Genomic DNA, 21,801 nt, shown 5'->3' with positions numbered 1-21,801 from the left:
TGTAAGAAGCTAGGAAACTAGGTATTTAGAATGTCCAAGAAACTAAGACAGCTGCCAGAATAGGCTATCTAAATAAAACAAATCGGTGACGGCGCAGTGGCTGTTGATGCAGCGACCTAGCGTAGTGGCGGTGCCGGATAAAGTCGGTGTGGGGCCCTTAGCAAATGTAAACCAGGGTTGCTTGAGTTACACACGTTGTATAGGATGTACTTAAATAAAACAGAACATTAACAAATTTTCGAGGTTGTCATTTGATAACTATTCAACATGGTCAGGTACAGTGTAGTCAACGCTCACTTTGAAAATATCTAAGGTGTGTGCAATGTAAGGCGCGGGGCCCGTAGCATTTGCTGCCTCCTGCTATATGGCTAATCCGGCACTGCGTAGTGGCGTCATACAAACTAGCAATAAGATATTTTTGTCTGACTAGACTAGGAAATAATCAAGACTATAGTCATAAGTTGTTCTCATTCCCAGTGTGGATAAGCTTCTCTTTTGTTTCATTGCTTCTCCTTTTTAAACCTACGGTTATATTTTCACTAAATCTTTTTTTACTACCTGGCTACCTGGTACTGCAAATTCCATTCCACCGCCTTTCCAACGGCTATGGTTGAAAAAGTGTCATCACTTCGTCAGTCATTCGCCATTCATTTTCTGAATTTCCTTGACTCTCTCTTACTTGGTCTTATGTGACTACTTCCTAATTTAGGTGGGACAGGAAGATACACAGTATCCAAGGGAAGTCTAGAATATTTATAAGTTATACTTTTCTTAATTCTCCTTAACTATTTTAAGCCCTAAGCTTATTGTTTAATCCTGTAGTATTTTATAACTGTAATATTCACGTTTAAGTATATTTTATAAATAGAGCAATGATAGCCGAGTGGTTTAAATGATTCGTTTCCCACAAAAGTAGTCTAGGGTTCGATTTTGATCCAAGATAGCGCCCATGATTTTATCACTTTCACTTTAAGTCCTCTTCCATAACGCGGGCGGAATCCCCGGCACTATGTTCCTTACAGGAAAAATTGTGATTATTTCGATTTCCTTACAAAACGATCTTCCTTGAAGTAAAGAACCAATATCTTCGGGATAGTGGGTATACTGCCTCCGTAAGTTTTTCTTTATATATCAGGTGCAGTAACCATACAGTTAGCGTTACCATGCCAAGACGAGCTAATTTTTCTTTTTCTTTATAAGAAGTTTTCTAGCTAACTGTTTTACCGGTTTAGGCGTGAAGAGAACAGATAGACGGATTATTACATTTGTAATAAATGTAATGTGTAATGAATAAAATTGATATAAATATGTAAAACAATAATAGTCATTTTATAACTACCTATATGTTTTTTGTATATGTAATTATACGTATAGAGGTGTTGAGGGTTTGAGGGTATGGTAAGGGTGTAAGTACAAATTGAAATAATACAACAATAATTGATATGTTAATCAACATTTATTTTAACATTTAAAATTACATAAAAAGAAGGCATTTTGCCTTAAAAGTCTTTTTAATTTTTATAATAATTTCCGTATAGAACTATTTCATTATTATAGAGTAGATACATAGATACTGAAGTGTTAACATGCTATCTTAAATTCACATTGGAGATATGCTACGGGCTCTCAGAGAAAGCTATACAAGCTAATGTTATCTCCATTCACATTTCAGTCCTCTTGTTACGGGCTTTCAGAGAAAGCTATATGTACGAACTCAAGGACATTTCGTGACTTATGGCCAAACTGATTGATAATTTCCAAAATATGAGAGATATTTGTGGGCATAGAATTAAAATATTTCGTAATGAAAATATTAGTTTGATTGACACGTAAATGTATTTATTGACTTTTTTTCATGGAGAAAAGAAAACAGACAGGCCTGTTCATAAAAGATAGCATGTTCATCACTCGAGTATTTGAAATACTTAGAATAACGAACCAATACGATATGTTGAAGTAATGATATATCCAAGGACTTTGTTCTGCAATTCAAGTGCTACAAAGTATACATAAATAGATGTAATGCTCATACAATGTCACATTACAAGAAATCAGTGTAGTTTGCCAATGTTTGTTCCGAACTTATAGTTAGACACAGTGTACTTAAAATTATTTAAATTATCAGGTAATACAAATAACTAACTAAACATTTAATACATCTAGACAAAAATGGTAACATAATTGGACAATTTCATCCCAAATAATGTACTTATAATAATTATACACTGAGTAAAGAATAAAGTCCGCGCTTTACTGTGAGGGGTGGGAATTGAATAAACTCTGTTGCGTGCGTAAAAGTACTATTCATGTGGCATCGATTTGTGGATCTCAGTCCATTCAGGCCCCCCCGCTCATAGTATAAAGGCTGATTTAAGTGGAAAATGCAATCATTTTAGCCTGGCTATGCCTCAACAGATCAATACCAATGTAGGCAAAGATCTAATCCATGTTTGGTCCCATCGCTTTGCTAAGGGGTCTTGACAATCATTTTGTTTCAGAAATAATTAGCAATTTTGATCACAAAATGTTTGAGCGGGCGTCATTGTATACTTTTAACGTCTTAGATTTTCAGCGATCATCTGCAACCTTATCTAACTATTAAAATAGAAACAGCAGTAGGTAAGCACTGATTGTTTGCTAAACGGCCTTAAGGTTCCGGCCTTAATTACTTCAGGCTGCAGTGCCCGTATGATAAAATTTTGTTCGTCAAATATTTTTTTAAATATTCTACTGGCCAATAGGACCCCTTTTCTATTAATACACCAGTCGGGCCAAATAGAAATACAGAATTTAGTAAATAACTTTTAATTTGGAAATTCTGATTTGCAGATTGTATCCACGTGAGACTGTGATAGATGATATGATCAAATGATTATGAAAGATTCTTATAATTTACACTTCTCGATATCGTTTATCGAGTGAGTTTAGTAAAATTGTGATAGAAACATATAACTATTATGAGGTGCCTTGAAAAGAAATCCCTCGGCGTAGGTGATACACAAGTGGCACATTGCCTTACTCTTAAAGTGATGAGTACAGCAGATCCGAATGGATAAAGTTCGAAGAAGAGCTTGCGTTAATACTTTATTATCTTACGTTACAATGACACCTAAATCTTGGATAAAATGTCTTGAGACAATGCACGGATTAATTAGATTAATTAATTATTATTAAATAATATACGAGTACAATGTTTTGGTAAATGTTAATTAATACTATAAAATACGAATGTCGATTAAATAAACACCAAACATTTACGTAATAAGTAAATACATAGACATAAACCACTCTTACTCTCAGTTACATATATTATCAAAACTGGATTAATTGACGCGCCCACACTGTGGTGTTTTATTCAATATTATAATATTCAAAAATCTGTAAGAGCTTGATGTTGGGCGGATATATGTGGACATAAATGGTTGGCGCTTCATGCAACATAATCCAGTTTTCATGAGCCACATCCATCGAGCATTCACTTTAAAGAAACAATTTCGTTGTTGAAAAACCATGTTGTGAAATAAATGTACAATTAATATACACAATATAATGATTAAAATACAATTAACATTAATGCTATTTTACTCTATAAAATGAAATATATTCTTGGAGCGACTCCTTACTCTAGATTTTCCTTAGCTTGTGTTTTCTTTATATTACGGTTAAGTGTAAGATACAGTGAGGGACAGACAGAGCTAGTGGTGACAGGGAGGTGCTATCAACGATAAAATTATATTTTTAAAGGACTTACTTGCAAAGGTTACGCGAAATCGATTCGTTTGTGTTAATGTGTCAAGAACCTTCAATTACCATGTAATAATATGTATGACCATAATCACACAATGTTAGCGCGGGTGCTCCTGTAGACGATCTACTAGACGCGACTTTGTGTGACATGGCCAGACCCAAGTGAGTAGGCGCCGTATTCAAATTTTAGTAATTGTGACTTTAAGCCACTTCTATACTCGGTTAGTGCCTATGACTAAAAGGGTCCGTTCCACAATATGAAACAATGTCATTAGTATAAAAGTAAAACCTAGTACACTAGTCATACTAGTCATACTAGTTATGTAAAAATCTGTACTGCTTTCGGTGTTTTATTAAAAACTGTAACTAAATTTTGTGGTTGATGATAACTAATAAATCTGCGGTAGTTATAAAAATCCTCCAAAGTCTTGTGTTGATATAATACGGTACATTGTGTTCATATTGGGAACGGTATGTCTACAATTGTTTTAACTACTTTGTTATTTTTATCTCGAGTTTGTTTCTCGGCATATCGGCTGAAATCAAAAGCCATATTCCAAAAAATGTAAACTAATCATCACTTTAAAAACTTTTAACTTAATATAGGGTTAACTGAAAACTGGTTAATCTCCCGACGACCTGTTATAATCAACTAAAATATTGCTAAACCAATCAGCTTACATTTTTTGCAATACACTGTCTCACTAATAAAGATCGTGTATAGCTCAGAATAATAATGCAGCGTTTGTTTCTTAACGTGAAGAAACACCGCATCACTAATGAGAGGTTGCACCAAGTTTATTGGTAAGACAGTAAGAGTGTCACCACACCAATCTACCGACGGCCGGTCAGTGCTGTTCTTAGGTTTCAATTGAACAATTCGTGTGGTAAAAATATAGACCAATGACGATATTTTATTATTAATCTCGATCATTGGTCGACAATCAATTAATTGATGTGGTAGCACCCTTGGTTGATAATTTGTATAATAACAGCTCTTACCCCCTGATGCACTAGCGGTCAACCGCGCGGTTGCAGTTTGTTTTTTTGCTATCGCCAGTAGCAGTCACTTAACTGCCATCAATTGTCAGGCGGTTGCATACTAAACTGTAACCGCTAGCCGCTCCCACAGTTAACCGCCAGTATGTTAGGCGGCATTAAACTGTTATTATAATCAATTACCTTTTTTTTGGGATTTTTTATTTTGTAATTTTTTTTTGGATTTTTTAGTTTTTTGTCATTTTTTTATATTTTTTTATTTTGTGTAAGTAAGATTGTTATAATAGTCCATTAAAAAACTATCATTACAATGATTACTTACTTGACGAGGGACTATAACTCTTTTAGTAGTGAGGGAGTTATGTGCTAAGAGAGTCATTATCCCTCAATGAAATTATCCTAATATATTTTGTACACTCTGATAAAACTCTGTTTACTTATGTCGAGGAGGATAGATTTTGAACAGAATGCGCCAGGGACGCTAATATCTGTGTCACGTAGCCCGAGTTGATGTCTCGATGAGCCTGGTAGACCGCTATGGTTGTCGAGACGATCTGTTATTTCCAGGCACTGTTTGCGTAGAGACATCAGCATATCGTTGTATTGGTAAACGACTGCCCAACCGAGAATACTGTGAGCGTATTGAGCATTGCACGGTTGTCTCGTCTCCACGATGCGTTCTGTTCCAAATATATCTATTACACAGTGGATCGGCACCTGGACAAAATGATACCACTCTTTTGGATAACACAGCGGCAATGCGTGTTTCAAATATTATAAATGGTCTTCAAAGGCGTTAGTATCAGTCGTGTATTTCTACACGACACCGCCCTAGTTTTAAGTGATGTAGGCATTGTTGTTAATTGCCATATTTATGGGGATATTTAATTCTGTAACGATATTTTTGAATATTGTGACAAGGGCTATGGAGAATTTAGATGAATGATTGGATCCGAATGGTGATTGTAAGTGGTGGTAACTGTTAAACTATATACTATTGTGAAATGCTCAACTGAAAAATCTGGTATTACCTCCTTTAGCTTTCTAGGAGTCCCATGTCCAGTACGAGCATCTCGTTATGGATTGTTAAAAAATAAATGTAGTTGAATGAGAAATAAACCTGGTTGAACAGAAGTGGTATCCTTAGTGAAAAGACGCCGATCCACTCTGTACGCTCAACGCGCACAGACTTATAATCTTCCCACGCCACAGTAAGAGCAGAATCGACCCTCAACCTACGATTATGCTTTTCCTGGGTAATTGTCAAATTCTAAGCGTGTGCCCCTATTCACGACACTACAAATGTACACCTACAAAAGTACCCTCTGAGAAGTAAAACCTAATAAAATATGTATCTTCTGTGCTGTTATTAAGCAACAGATCCAGGTATTGGGATCGAAGACGATTATTCGCATTCAAGAGAACGCAAAGATCAACAGACGTGATCAGAAGACGGTTATATTTTGTCATGTTTCACTTTCAGGAACAGACAGATAGTTACCGTTCCTAATAAATATTATTATTAGATCTATTCGGACCAGTAACTATTTGACTGTAGGTACTTTTATCTAGGTTATGAACTAATAATGCAGCCGACTTGATATAGATTTCTGTGAGATTAGTGAATGCAGAAATCTGAATTGCTTTTTGTGTGCATTGATGTTCATGCATAAGCATAAGTTGGTGTAATAGCCGGTGCACTTTTAGAGATAGTTTCAACACAAAATATGCGCGTGTCTACTGTGCGTGACCATACACGATGTTACGATGGTACAGTAGATTAGTTCAGCGGCACGTATTTTGAATTAAAGCAATCTCTATATTCGTACTGCTCGTGAATATGTAAAACACTAGTAGTGATTGTCAAACATGGCATCAGTCTTCGGTATTGCATGAGACTATGGATGTACGAGTGTCTGATAATCACTGCTAGTATTACTTAGCCTATATTTACATATACGTTACGGCTTAATATAGGATAGGGTGCTTTTCAACCAGAAATGCACTATGCAACTTTGCTGCGAGGATGTAATAGCTAAGCTGTGAAACTATGTGACCGTTCACTGATACTTAGCTATGTAGCGGTGCCAGTAAGATGTGCTATGAAGATGTGCGAAGTATCGATAGATGGGATGCGGCGAGGCCGGCGCGGAGAGGGGAGAGGCGCCCACGCGTCGCGCATAGCACGCATCCATAGCAGGCATCTATAGCCCACATCCATAGCACACATATTTCCATACAAAAACATATCTTAGTTGAAACCGTTTCCATCAGTGCATGAAATGCATCAATGAAAATGATTGGTAGATATCAAACGCATTCACAGAAACGTAGCATAGCATATTTCTGGTGGAAGGTCACCCGGATGTTGGTGTCCATCAGAGCCGTAACTCATATTCACGAGCACTACGCACTCTTATTATAGATGACTTTACGAAAAATATAGGCAACGTTTTTATTCTATTGCAATTTATATGGGAAAGTTGGTTGACTGTCAATTTTGAATAAGTTGAGATTTATTTTGTGAGATTATTGCTGTTTTACTTGTATTTGAAAAACCTTGTTGAATATACGCGGTAATGGTTCGGGGTATGGTTTTAATATGGGCAGTTGCTCATATTTTTCATTTCGTTCATCTATATAACAGCACGGATGAATGCGCCCACGTAAATATGACTGGTGTATCATAACAATCGAGCCTCGAGAAACATAATGTCTTAACCAGTGACCAGTTATACTCGTCATGGCAAGTGTTTATGAACATCTCTACTACTGATCATTATTCCCGACATATTTTTGAGCATACACTACCATGCTGTTGCAAACCACAGTAATCATTGCTGTAACACGGGGTGTTGCAGGACTTTCATGTTGTCAACTGCAACTATGTACAACTTAGCCTAAGATTTCTCTGTATGATGCCATCTAAAGCACAACATCAAAGTAGGTATCATTCGGAAGAAGCGTACGGTCACGGCTGACCGTACAGGCGACGCGTCGAGCTAACCTACAGTATAAACAATCCTGTAACAATCGGTTCAGCGCACGACTGTCAAGGCAGATCGCTCCACTGAGCAAGCAATACTGCGACCCGGGAGATCACATCGTACAGAGACGCGTTACTGCACTAATTACTATGATTATCGTTACCAAATATAAAACATCCACTAAAATTAGTATTGCTTACGATTTTAAATGTAAGTTATTGCTAAATGAATACGCTAAAAATGAGTGAACTGAATATAAAAACTTATTGAAAACAAAGCTAATGTTTCTGGCTTATTACTGTGAATTTAGATCTTTATTATTTTATATTTGGTTTTTGTGGACACCGTAGTTACACCAGCAGATAATAGTGAGCACTACTAATATTCTGTTGGTGTAGCTTCGATGCGGGTGATAGCGAAATTATAAACTACGCGTCAAAATGTTGTAACGAGCAAATGAGACTTAGGTCTAACACTTATTCTACGCTACTCTACTCTAATCTACGAAATTATATCACACAACGAACCGAAAACTGGGTGGAAATTAATAAAATATAACCCAGGATGTCTTATGCTAATCCTTATATGACTAAATTATTACTTATCTAAAAATTTCTACTATCTAGCGTTGCCTACTAGCACACTAACCTGAGATGGTATACCGGTCGCTATATAAGACTCACTTCGGGCCTTTGTAACACATAGGGCCTTAAACCGGGTGATAGCGACGTGATGAGCGGCGCGTTTCTAGTACATAGATGCCGCTGCCGTCATACAAATCACTTCGATACAAACATATGGGATTTGAACGCGTCGCCAGATGCTCCGGCTTCCCCCATCAACAGACTGTGGTGCCGCTATCACCCGGTTTAAGGCTTAGTGTTTTACTTAATTATTATGTGGTAACGTTAATCTGAATCGCTAAAGATCCAAAAGAAGTTATAAGTTTTATTCTACTGATGATCGTAATTGTTGCGGTTCTGGGTAATTGAAGGTCTGACGTACTAAGGGCATTTCCCGACGAGCTTTTGGTGGGTCGTTCGTATTTGTCAGACTATGCGACAAGTGAAAGAGTTTATTTTATCGCTTGTCATCAAACGCATTGAATACGAGCTGCTCGCCGAAAATAAGATGTATTTAAAACGCCCTAAGCTTATTACTTAAGGACTTGATAAGTAGGTACAGAAGGTTTTTGTCAAAGTTTCTTTATCAATAGCCCTGATGATAATCTAATGTACATCCACTACTCTCTAGGCCACCAAAGATCTAGATCACTAAATGATCTGAATCGTGGGGTCCTCGATTGCAGGAACATGAACTAATGTGGACTTTAAGATCCACATTGAATCAGGTGGACATTAGACGGGCGTCAAATCTTAAAAGACTTGGGATCACAGGGGCAATAGGATTTGGGTTATCAAAGATCTTGGCCGATAAAGAACCTAAACCGCTATATTAAGATATTGGGAGTTAAAATTAGTGATCTACTGAAATTGATACACCTATGTTATCCACTAGCTCCATAGGGAATACATGAAGGACACATAACTTATACCTTAATTGTTAATTGAAGGAACACAAGCACCTCCTTTCATCGAAGTATGTAAACCCATTAGGTTTAAATATTATGTTTGTTCCATGCCCTCTCATTAATCTGAGTGTTTGTGTTACGTTAGCAAGTCAGCGTGAGCTTCCCATTATCAGCAGAATATGTTCTACATGTTTTAAAACGTAAATGTATTACGGTTTGTAAAAACGGAGCATTCTGCTGTGGGGCGGTGAAACGCGTCCGCGACGCGCTTCGGACATTTGAATCAGCACTGGTGTTAGTTGCTGATATTGTGTGAACAGTTGCAATGTCGTAGATTACAGGCAAAAACAGCAGACGAAGTGTCGCCGTGAAATTGGTCTTTATGTATTGATAGGGTTGGAACTGCACATTGCAAGGTGTTTTGTACGCCCGTCGGCTGAGCCTTGAAGTCCACATTATTAGACGGACTAGTTATGACCGGTGAGTAAATTCTAACGACACGCACCAGAATAAACCGGGTGTTAGTGCTCATTTCTCACGCTAACCTTGACGATGTTGTGGTCACAGAAGGCATGACGTCAAGTTTAAATCTAAGGTTTTACTTCAATTACAGTTACTAGTGAATAGTGCTAACGGCGATAGACAAGTACAGTACATTTATATTATTATCGAAATGTATGCTCATGAAGTGAGGTGCTCTTGTCAATGAGGTCGGGGTGAAGTGTCGAGGGGATTAGTGGATCTTATATTTATTACATGTAATAATACTGTGACATCGATATACTGTGACATTTAAACATCCATGGTATAATATATGTATCCCTAATAACTATTACAATACAAGGCCCGCGGGCAAGATGAGTTAGTAATTCGGCTTGGGTCACGTTTGTGACTTTTGATCACACGCTGCATCCGAAAATATTGACCTATAGCAATTAGTAAAATCACCTTTCGTCTAAATTGGCCCTCCACTTCGATCGAATCTCGACCGATGACATTATTAAAATATGTACTCTCTCTCTCTCTTTACTATCATTATTTACGGAGGCAGTGTGACCTCAACCTTTCAAGTGCCTTATAGAAGAAAACAAGAAGCACAGGGGGCCAATATCGCCCTGGAGGTCTTTCCTACCTCCTGAAGTATACAACCTTAACAATTGGTTTTAAAAATAGGTTTAAAAAAATAGGAGTTAGATTTTGGATATACTATAGAGCAGAGGCCGATAATGCACTGCGCTCGTTCATCACACATTGATCTATATATTAATGTTAAGGTTTTACCCTTAGCACTAAAGACGCCCCTGTACGAAGGAACAAACACAATGCACCGCCAGCCTTTGATCTAGGGGCCCCGGCTCCAATGTACGACGAACAAACAATCATACTTCCCAACATGTTACCAGGCCCGAGTTGGCAATAAATTACATCACAGTTCTTTGTTTAAATATAGTTTTCGTCGTACATTTGAACAGAGGCCATAAGTTAGGGGTTTGCCATAAAGGCGTGATAGTGGAAGATCATGGGAGCGCTAGGCGAAGGGCGCTGGGGATAGGCGTGAAATGTTACGCGACGACGATGTCCCTACCAATATTACGATGCCTGTAATGAGATGACTAGAATGCCGCAAACAATAATATCGGCAGCGACTTCGGAATCTTCGACTAGAACCTAATTTCTGAACCGCCCTGGACTCCTTACACTTGAGACTATACCTAACTGCAAACTTTACATACTTATGCATTCGATACTATCTACCGAAAGCTACGGTTCAGAAATCAATTTCTAGTTAGGAAAACATCGACATCCGATTTTAAAATATCGGGACGATCGTTGTTTTGAGATCATAATAGAATAGAGACCCTTGCGGGCGCAGCTAGTCGTGTTCTCTTTACGTGGTCTTACTACACGCGGCCAACGTTACAGAGTAATCACTTGTTGCAAAGCTGTACGTTATCTAAAACGTACGTTAATCTTACAATCTAATTTAAATGCTTATTATTAATACTGATAGTATAATTAGTATGTAGGGTAATACTGACCGATTTTAATCGTATCGTCTACGCAGTCTGTTCGAATTGTCCGATTACGAATTGTCGGTTGACCGGACAAGATGAAAGCTGTCGATATGCTAGTGAGCTTAAATCTATAAACATGTATATCTATGGAATGATAGGTTAAGCTCGGTTTCGACGGTGTCGCCGGGCTTAACGAAGGTGTAGTCGACGCTATTATCAGCTGCGCATAGCGTCACGCTCGTGAAAAATCGTCGACTACTCGTACTTGTCCAGAAATATGTGAGAAGAGCGACGTTCATCGCTGATAAAGAGTTAATGCTTAGCGGTTGATCGGTGGTTTGTAGCCATGAGTCATACGTTCGAGGAAGCGATGAAGATCGTGGAAGCGCGGTCGCTGCATGGGCTCGCGACGCCAGCACTCGTGCATGAGGTCGTAGAGCTCCCGGCGGCAACGCGGCGGTGGCGCAGCCGGCACGCGGGCGCCGCGGCCGCCGCTACGCCACTCACTAGCGTTGGCTACCACCTAAACAAACGACAACAACGCGTAAGAAGCTGCATCTCTACTCTCCTTAAACAGCCCTACAAAAGACTTCAACGCAGCACTAACATTGTTTCGGCAGGTCATCTCCAATACAATCAAGAACAGTCAATCCGATATATTTTCCTACCAGTACGGCAACCTACTTACAAGAATAAAAGATATTATTACTAACCTGGTCGTCGTTCATTTCTTCGAAAGGTTTAGCAATGCAGTAGGTGAGTACTTCCCAAACGGTCACTCCAAATGACCACACATCACTTGCCGGTGAAAACATGCCCTGTCACAAACAAAATAAAAATTATAACAACTGCAGTAGTTGTTTACAAGAAGGATAGAGTAGTGATGAAATTATGCTTACCATCAATAAACTTTCCCATGCCATCCATCGCAGAGGTAGTCGGGATCCATCGGCCATAACGTGGTAATCGTTGAAGAATTCTTCGCAAAACATTGCGTAGTCAGATACTTTAACGTGTAAATCTTCCGTTACCGTAACGTTTCTGTTGACAATAAATAGGGAATTAGTTTCGGGCTTCCATTTCGCAAGAATAATTAGTTATATCGTCATTAGACAATTCTTACCGAGCCGACAGATCCCTGTGAACTAACTCGAACGATTCCAGATATTTCATGCCTGCGGCTATCTGGCAACATATGTGAATCAAACTCGAGTAACTGCAACAAAAAAAAATAATGGTTAGAATATGGAACCACAGACATAAATAATAATAATCAGAGATATTGTTTTTTAACAATTTTAATGCCAGTTTGAGATTCATATTTGTTGAGATACTCACTTCAATTTCCGGTCCTGTCTCAGTATTGTGGGTAGGGGAGCAGCATCGCCGCGATCTAGGGCTGCGCATGGGGGCTCTAGTAAACTCAATCCTAGCACGCGTGCTAATTGAGGATGCTTGAGCCCTGCGCCCCAGGTTGCTTCGCGGGCAAACGCCGCTCTATGGCAAACAGATACATACATTAATATTTATTTTTTCAATGAATTTAAAAGATAGTAAAAAATTATTTCATATGGTTTGTGTCAATGTACTATGTGATAGTGAATAGGTACTCACTTGACGTCGTTATGGCAGCCTCTCCATAGGGTCTTCACAACAACAAGGCGGCGTCGACCTCCAGTCGGGGACTCCTCGTCGCTCAGCTCTTCGATACCGTCGGTCTCGCATATCTGTAGCTGTTGACAAACATACATCGCTTTCAATATGCGAAATGTTCAGAAGAATTTCTTTCCGGCCTCCAAAATGCTTTTTAATATCAACCGTTGCTACTAATTTATATTTTGTAATAACATTTAAACGAAATCGAGTTGTGTGACTAATATAAATCTATCGAGGAACTAAATGAAACTAAATCGTATAATTTCTCAGATTATTTAGTAGTTTTTCATGCTGATTACTAATATACACGCTCAGGCAATTCCATTTAATTTCAGTGTTGTTATCGCACCGCAATAAACAGTAATGAAATGGGAAACTTGCCGAACGATTAAAAAAAATATAAAAATGGTTGCAAAATTTACATTTTTATTCCATGGCACGTGGTAAGTTTCAAGGAAATAGTTCTTAAGCACGTAATATAGTGAGGGAGGGAAGAGAATTTCCTGTATATTTCGCAAAAGCCTACTTTGGCCCAGTTTCTAAGTTTACCAAGCGTGGAAAATGGCTTGGCGCCTTGCGGATTTACAGGCCTCGGGAAAAACCTTACCTTCCCTTGTTCAGAGCGAAGATGCGCTTGTTTGATTTCAAATATTTCAAAACGGGAATTAGCTTTCTCTGCCGGAAAGTTACAAAGTGCTTTGCATCAAGAAAGAAGAGCTTTTGCATTCGACGAAAGTCGATAGTAGGTTAACTATTTCCAAAGGTGTATTGTCTTAGTTTAGAGCTTGAACGATAAAATCAACGAATGTTATTATCTCACAACGTTGTATTAGAACGTTTACAATTAAACGATTTATACAACTTGACAATTAACTATCGAGATTCAATGAATATTATGAATGTGAATGAATGAATAGTTCCATTTTCAAAAACAGAAATGCCAATGCGCCGAAATGCATGTTACAAAAGGAATGTAAATGCAATATTGTAGCACAAGATGTGGTCAGACCTACCAGTAGGATTTTATTTTTACTGGATCGAGTCAGAACTACTTTTATGTCTACTCTTGTAGCCGTATTTCGTGACCAATAACAAAAATGTTGCAGCGAAAGAGTAAGCACGGAGGCAACAAATCTCTGTAAATCCACCAACTAATGGAATTAAAGCATTGTTTGTTCAGGTGGTTTCGTAGCCTCGTACTCGTACAAGCCGCGCTGGTAAACAGCCAATTCTAAAAGTCTCGCAGTACGCTCCTCGATACCGTCTGTTGTCCTTCCATCAACACTGAAATAACTTCGCCGAATGTCAAGCTCTTTACAATTTATACACTTATTTTTTTCTCATTTCACTTTATAATCTTTAAAAGCAAACGCAATTTCTAATATAATCAAGATAAGAAAATTATTTTGAATTTACAGTGAAACGAAAAAGTAACAAAAGCAACACCGGAACACTTGTTGAAAAGATCCGATGTTAACACGGAGAGCGGACCCATGAAACGGTCTTCCCCTAAATTTTGCGGTGAATTATGTTTACATTAGGTCAAGTATAATTGTCCTTGAGAATTGAGGGTAAGGAAGAAAAAGTGCCTAATCTGCTCCCTCGTTCCGGGGGACAAAAAACTAATATAATTTTGGCACTGACATGATATAGCACTAAGCCGGCATTGTGTGTTATAAATAAATTATAATAATATTATTAGACTGTCGTATTGAATAGTCAACTGAAAAAATGGTAAATTGATGCAGTAGTCAGTAATTAAATAATGCGTGCGGGATTAAGAGATCAACAATGCAATGTTTTATGCAAATAACATTTTGCTATGTAGGTGCGAACGGTCGCGTATGATATCATTAAACTCTGCTACTAGCAGTAATATAATGGTAGTAACGGAGTAGAAATAAAATGATAAAAAGAGGATAGCTATCACGTGGCTTTAAAATTCAAATGTACTTCTTCTGAATATGTTTTGAGAGCATAATTTAGCAGAGCGTCGACTAGGTAATTTAAAATTTAATTTAAGTAACTGCCCCGTATACACATTGAGTAGGTACGTCGTTAAATATAATAAAAATATGAAAAATAAACGCCCCAAGCTATTAAACCGTGTTGGTGGCGGGGGGTGGGCAGCGTGAAGTTAGGTGGGGGCGAGAGGGGGACACTGAGCCAGATTGCATTTTCTTGCTACGGTCAGTAATCAATTTTTATGGGCATTTTTGTAGACCAACGCTCTGTATGGCTCTCAACATCTGAGAAAGTCTTCGTATAACTTGATAGTTTTGGAGAAGTGGGCTTCCCATGAACTACCCAAAAATTATACTCCCTAATTTCCGGGACACTGACTCGCGTAATAAGGTTTTAGTAGTACGATCCCATTATGTCAAAAAACAATCGTAGATAATATATTCAATTATCGTTTGCCTACAGTTGCGTAAATATGTAATAGGCGTTAGTATTCATAAAACAATTCTAGCGTTACAATAGACTTACTATAATGTAGCCTGTTTAGTACATATTATAAATTATTTAGAGCCATTAATCTTTACCTCTAACCAAAATTATAACCACGATATTAGTATTGAAAGCACAATCGCGATCATTAAATTTTTATAATCCATTAAATCATATCTCAATCAACTAATTACGTAACTTCCGATATCCGGTCGTTAGTTAAAGTAGCGGAACACTTAATACGGCAATTAGAAACAGGTGATTAATCGTGTTATGTGAGGCTCGCTCGTGAACCGCCTAGTATTGAATTAGACTTGGAAGCCGTCATCAGACATGGTCCATCTAAGCGATTGCCGCTCCAAGCTAATCGCCTCTGATAAGCAATACCTCGCCTCGCCGCAGTCACTACGTACGGATTAAGCTATTTGTCTAGCGTTGGACTCGCAATTTCTGCTGTAATATCACACAGATCCAGCCACTGCAGCAATGCAACCACATCTCTGCTGATAACATAACTTTATGTCCCCGTTTATATATCGTAACATATTATGTAAATGCTCCGTATTACATGATATACATTTGACTATATGTTTATATGACAAACAACAACATAATAAATAATTAATTGCAATACATTATCTACATCTACACAGCTTAATAAATGACTTCATCAGTCTAGTGTCGCGGTAATGAGCAATATTTGCCGGAGGTAATTAAACCGGGTGAATGCTTGTCCGATAGATGAGATCCCGGACCAATATTACACACAATATCAATAATCAACGTCCATCTGGCGCGAGGATACGAACGAAATAATCTTAATAATATATGACTATCATTTGCCTCAGTGTGTATCAATCGTAACAGAATGCTTATTAGAAATATATGTGTGAATCTACGTGTCACAGAAGGAACGACGCTCCTTTTGTTTAAATTACGAGGAAGGAATAACAGTAGCTAATTAAGAGGAACGAAGCATTTAAGAGATGTTAAAACGTACTTGTAGAGAGACGCAAAGAGGCCACATGTGAGGCGGGCTGCAAACACGGGGAGGCTGTTATATAGGTGGCCGTGGTTCACTAATTCACTCTGTTTGTACGTTCTTAATGAAAATACAACAGGGGCACGCGCTGTTGTTTGTTCAACGAGGCAGCCGCTGGCGACGACGGCGCGCCGCCACTCTCGCCACTCCCGGTGTAAGCGAGCGTGCCGCTCACCACCGCTACATCAGCGCGGATAAGATCCTGATTAGATCGCTCCCGGTAACAACGTATGCACTATCTGTCGCAGGAAGGATTTCATTTCAGCTCGCTTACCGCCAGATTTATAACACAAACCTCGTGGAATGAACGTGTCACGTAATTTGATGTATTAGCTTCTCTATTATTCATGGACAAATTGCGAGATTTCCTAACTTGTTTTCGGCGCGGTAACGTTATTGCTAACCAGAATATTTAAGTTTTGCCATCGTGTTTGCACGCAACTTGTGCGTGACCGGAGTTCGGATTCAATATTGACCTGTTAACTTGTAGCTGTATATAGTAATGACATCGTGGCTTAGCGAATAATTAAAGAACACGCAACTTTACCAAATTAACCTAATAGTTACTTTAATAAGCGACGGTTTTTGGTAATGTAAACTTGCACTGAGTATTTCTAGTTACAAATGAGTTTTTAGGAAAAAGTTTTTATAATCCCACTTTAAAATTAATATGTATTTTTTCTAAAGTGCCGACAGCACAGACGTAAGATCCCCTTGTAATCACTTATGTGTTTGTTGTGATTAGTTTCTCACATTGTGTATCCTTGTGCTAACACCATGCCATACCACTTCACTGCGATTTCCTTGTTATAGAATAGTTGAATACTTTTAAATGTTATCACTCAAAAACATTCGTTTTGCATGGACAACAAAGTCTTGAGTGCCTAAAGAAAGACTTTTGTGTATCCTACAAAGTATACTTTTTAAATGACTTTTTACTAATAATTCAGATAATAAAAACGAGACGCAACCATTTGTTCTGTGTGTCCAGTTTTAAAAACAAATATCCGGGCAGTTAGATATTCCACTGCAATTTATTTCAATGTGGGTGGGGTAACAAACAATTTTTGTTGTTATCCACGGCGGTGAGCCATGGTGGTCGTAACTGCAGGACCGCGGCTCTACTACCAGTGTAATTGCCAACCCCTGACTGCGTCCGACCCATTCCCTTATAACATAAACACCTAATGTATGAAGGGAGTATCCCCAATTTTTTTTTACTAAATGAGATAGGTTTAATGTTCCGATGATAGATGATTCTACGTTTTATAATTAAAAGTTTTTAATCAATTCATATTTGTATAGGTATGTATTAAAAAAAATATCCGTAGCGCGTCTTTCTTTGATTTTGCTATGATAGTATATCTTAGCAAATTTCTCTGTTTAAAACCATCTCATAATATTACTTGCAAGCCATTCAATGAATCCTAGCAATATTTAAATGATTTGTGGGAACAATTCATTACAAGGACCGTTATTCGAGCACATTATGAAACTCGTTACACGGTAAACGCTCGGTATTGTTAATTTACTTGCTCTAGCAAATTACTGCAGACCCAGCTGGTCTCCAGATTAAGCTAAAACTATTCGGCAATTGATGCTCGTATCGCTGCCGGTATACTGTTTCCATATGATTTATTTAACAACCAAGCTTCTGTTATGTTTTGCTCGAACGTTCGGCTTTTAGGGCAAAGAATGCGATTATTGAAACATGAAATACGACAACTATTTGTCATCTATCGTCTTTAATTGTGACTAGACTAAATATAGAAAGAGATTTATAATATCTATACCTATACGAACTTTTTAATATTCATAGTCATCAAATTATTCTGGCAGCAAAGACCAAAAAGAATTTCAAATTAAAAAAATAAACAAGAGAAAAGACGCTGTCGACAAAAATATAACGGAAAATATTTTTACAAAATTACTTAGTATTTTTGAGCAGATTTTACAATAATATTAGCGAAATGATGGGCTCTAACAAAAAACGTAAGTAATAAACTATTATAGCTGAAAATTTACGAAATTAGCTTTTACAGGATTTAATCAGGAGACCGAATTATGCCCTTGAGTATAAATTATTTCTACTTGTTTGGCTGCCCATCACCAAGTTGCGAATACTCCTTTTTTTGTTATTAGCGTTATAGTATCTCGATATTTTTGAACGATTTGTATTTGCGGAGAAAAGATATTATCTGTAACCATAATAAGAGTAAATACAATTTCTCTCCGCAGCTGAAGACCTTAATAAGTCAGAGGACATTCGAAGAGTAATAGAAAAGGTGGAAACTACCGATAGTGTGGATGTTGAAGACATGCATACAAAGATGAATGAAATATCGGAGGAGAAAGCAGGTAAACATGAGACCAAATTTAACGAACACATGGAAATGATTTCCTTACAGCGGTAGCGCGAGACTGCTTAAATATTACTCCAGTATTACATAATTATATGCAATATAGCACAAAAAGAACATGAACTACTTATACAAGTTTTCTCTACAAAGCATTGATTAACTTGATTTTTAATAATTCTTCTACTATCTCTGAAGTAATAATCAAACATATTATTCAGTAAACTTGTACCCTAACTCCTTTGAAATGGACTGAAGATTAAAATCGTGAATCATCACATAATCAAACTTCTTTAATTCATATTTTGCCTAGCAGTGTTACTTAATAGATGATTGCGATAATAATATTATTCTTATTCAATGTTTTATTATTTGACAGCTTTGCGAGCTAAAGCTAAGGGAAGTGCCAGCATATTTCAAAGAAAGAGTCCTCTCGGCTTGCTGATCGCTGACAAAGACGAAAGGTCTGGAACAAATGTACTGCAGAAGCGCAGTAATGAGCCAGCTGATGATGACGTGAACCCCTATCTCAAGGTAGACAATGTTACTGCTTTCATTGATTGAAGAAACCATCTTGAAGACATTATAACCAGATCCGTCAAAATACACTGCGATACACACGATACTGCGATTCTCCTCCACTCCATTTACAATAATATGGTTTAACATTAAATAAACAACTTCATAGCATTATGAATTGTTTTAGTACTTTTTAATAGTTTACGGTGCGGTTGCTTTCATGATATTACGTTTTTGTGCCCCGATGTTGCAATGTGACTTCATAATCCGCGTTCGCATATAAGATCAGGTTCATGGGTACAAAATGTAGGCATCAGTTTTATATCCTGGTATCTTCATCATGACGTTTCTGAAATGTATAAATCTAGACACTTACGTTGCCATGAGGTCCCTCGCCTAGGAATGTAACTGGTCGCATGCGCCCCCGCGGGAAATCGAGCAGGGGCGCCACCCCGTTTGGGGGCTCGGCCTCGGGAAGTTTGATGGATGTGAAGAGACCTGGAGCAGGTCTCTCACGGCGACAAGTGCGCTCTTCCGGGTACGTCTGTGTACAAACAAAAATAATAGTTAGACAGAGATATATTATGCATGAAATTCGGATTTACAGATAAAAGATGCCAAATATAAAGTGAATAATTTTTAAACCGTGGAATTCTGTCTGTTGGTCATTATTTGCTTATTTGTACCTAGTGATTGATTATACCTACCTATCTTAGTTACAAAAGAAAGTTATCAAATGTATGTATAACTTTCACACAGTTTCCCAAAACTATAGGTTTTATTTTATCTGTCTAGTTTCGAGAGTATATTTTATAACGGCCGACAATATTGAAATCTTTCAATTGCTTGTGTTCTACAAGTTAAACAAGATACTTTCGTGAATACATTTAATATTTTTCTGTTTCCGAGAACAATGGCATTAGGAACGGAACGGAAGGGTTATTAATGAGTGTGTTATATTGATCACTTTTTGCTGGTACATTACGACTGAGTCCGATACTATTTTATATGTGTGCTACTAAATAACCAGGTTCTCGGCTTAATTGCTATTCCCCCTTCCAAGATTGCGTTGCTATAATTTATACTGTACTATGAATTATTATAGACGAAGGTGTATTATATGTGGACTGCAGTTATTATGTGGCCATTAATAATATCCGTTATTACAAATGAAGAATGTTTGATATTGTATTGTGTCTCGGTTGTAAATTATATGTATGGGACAATACATTATCTCCGAACAGTAAAGTAGATGAGCTTAGAGATGAAATAGTGAACACTACACAGCGCACATAAACTACAAAACGACTAGTGTTATTCCTCCGCTGTTCAGCAATATTTGTGTTGGTAAGTTACAGGACAAAAGTTTTACGAGCTCACTGCTTGTCCAGTTAGGAAGACTTAAAGTATTACCTAAAACATACGCGAGCGCGGGACCATCATGGTCCAAGTTGCTAACACAAAACAAACCTAATTCACAATAGAAAGCCTGTTGGTAAAGCCGTCGACTTACTGCGAAAGCCCTACAAAGCCATAGTAAAACATTAACAAAACACGATTGGGTCCGCGATTCGCTTGCTCATAATATCGTCGTGCACTCATTTATCATTTTGTAAACGACCGCATAATACCCCTAATGAGTAAAATCCAAGCATACCTTGGGCAATACCATTAATATTACAAACCCCGGGCTCTCCCCTCGATTCGTACGTACTTTAGTTTGAAGGCCCTTGCGGTATACAAATTCGACGGTCTTTATAGACACTATAAATATTACAAGACAATGTTTGGGCGGCGCGGACAGGTGATGCTTCTGATAATTATTTTTTTAGGGATGTTGCTCGTGTTTATTACAGAATCTACTTCATTTTAACAAAGTGCTTGCGGTGCTATGATGCGGAAGTCGATATCTTGTCCTGCCCTATTACTTTCTCTGTTCAATGAATAAACGAGTGCTTCGTGTACACGGGGAGCCATGATTTCCGATGTGCTGCCTCGTGTGTACCATGTAATTATCTTAGCTTTTAGCTGTATACTCTTTACGGCACGCTTTTAAAACTTTTTTACTGCTCTTACTTCGTAGATGAAACTGGATGCACTCGTGTGCGCGTTTTATGACAAAATATGAAAATTGACAAAGTTTAATAATTGGAAATAATTTGAGCTTCATGTTTTTGTATTAAAAACATATGTTGACATGACTCACATTGATGATAAAATTATAATCATAAACAATCCTACTTCTTAATCATGTTCCCTCTAGTTCAATGTCTTAATAAAGTAAAAATTTATCGCAGCTTTTCTTTCTCTTTAAAATAAGGTCAATAACCTTTTAAAACTGCCTTAAGCTGTAGGCTTCTTCTCATTACATGAGCCTTAACGATTCAGTTTAACCAATTAACTTTCGATCTCTGTTAGAAGAACAATTTTTATTGTTTAGTAAACAGTAAAATGTTCTTCAAATACTATTAAGGCTCAAGTCGATATCCCTTTAATG

The 21,801-nt window shown here is 37.7% G+C and overlaps 2 protein-coding genes across 4 annotated transcripts in view; one reads left to right on the top strand and one right to left on the bottom strand.

Annotated features, from left to right (window-relative positions):
• Positions 1 to 1,443: 1,443 nt before the first annotated feature.
• Positions 1,444 to 21,801, bottom strand: part of LOC142986337 (discoidin domain-containing receptor 2-like) — a 143,700-nt gene continuing 123,342 nt past the window's right edge. Inside the window, exons 12-18 of the mRNA XM_076134791.1 lie at positions 19,681 to 19,848; positions 12,894 to 13,012; positions 12,618 to 12,776; positions 12,403 to 12,495; positions 12,179 to 12,320; positions 11,993 to 12,097; positions 1,444 to 11,802 (exon numbers count right to left, since the gene is read on the bottom strand). Coding sequence (XP_075990906.1) covers positions 11,599 to 11,802; positions 11,993 to 12,097; positions 12,179 to 12,320; positions 12,403 to 12,495; positions 12,618 to 12,776; positions 12,894 to 13,012; positions 19,681 to 19,848 — 990 coding nt within the window. The 3' untranslated portion in view covers positions 1,444 to 11,598. The remainder of the gene's footprint in view (positions 11,803 to 11,992; positions 12,098 to 12,178; positions 12,321 to 12,402; positions 12,496 to 12,617; positions 12,777 to 12,893; positions 13,013 to 19,680; positions 19,849 to 21,801) is intronic.
• Positions 13,285 to 19,472, top strand: LOC142986338 (uncharacterized). Of its 3 annotated transcripts, none has more exons than XM_076134792.1 (4): positions 13,286 to 13,378; positions 14,354 to 14,456; positions 18,667 to 18,786; positions 19,165 to 19,472. In XM_076134792.1, the coding sequence occupies exons 2-4, from the start codon at positions 14,429 to 14,431 to the stop codon at positions 19,347 to 19,349; spliced, it is 333 nt and encodes a 110-aa protein (XP_075990907.1). In that variant the 5' UTR covers positions 13,286 to 13,378; positions 14,354 to 14,428; the 3' UTR covers positions 19,350 to 19,472. The 3 variants fall into 3 exon arrangements, with proteins under 3 accessions (XP_075990909.1, XP_075990907.1, XP_075990908.1); XM_076134793.1 differs by lacking the exon at positions 13,286 to 13,378 and adding an exon at positions 18,268 to 18,420 and having other exon boundaries at positions 14,366 to 14,456; XM_076134794.1 differs by lacking the exon at positions 14,354 to 14,456 and having other exon boundaries at positions 13,285 to 13,378.

The sequence above is a fragment of the Anticarsia gemmatalis genome, chromosome Z (genome assembly GCF_050436995.1).
Source record: "Anticarsia gemmatalis isolate Benzon Research Colony breed Stoneville strain chromosome Z, ilAntGemm2 primary, whole genome shotgun sequence".
Classification (NCBI taxonomy): Eukaryota; Metazoa; Arthropoda; class Insecta; order Lepidoptera; family Erebidae; genus Anticarsia; species Anticarsia gemmatalis.
Note: the sequence above shows the minus strand (reverse complement) of the source record. Positions and strands in the feature narration are given on the sequence as shown.

Bases quoted from the DNA above. Each gene is read 5' to 3' on its own strand.
- LOC142986338 (XM_076134792.1), top strand. From the start codon at position 14,429: ATGAAACGGTCTTCCCCTAAATTTTGCG. The intron at 14,457-18,666 runs GTGAATTATGTT...TTCTCTCCGCAG, and splicing joins GTCTTCCCCTAAATTTTGCG to CTGAAGACCTTAATAAGTCA. The intron at 18,787-19,164 runs GTAAACATGAGA...ATTATTTGACAG, and splicing joins AATATCGGAGGAGAAAGCAG to CTTTGCGAGCTAAAGCTAAG.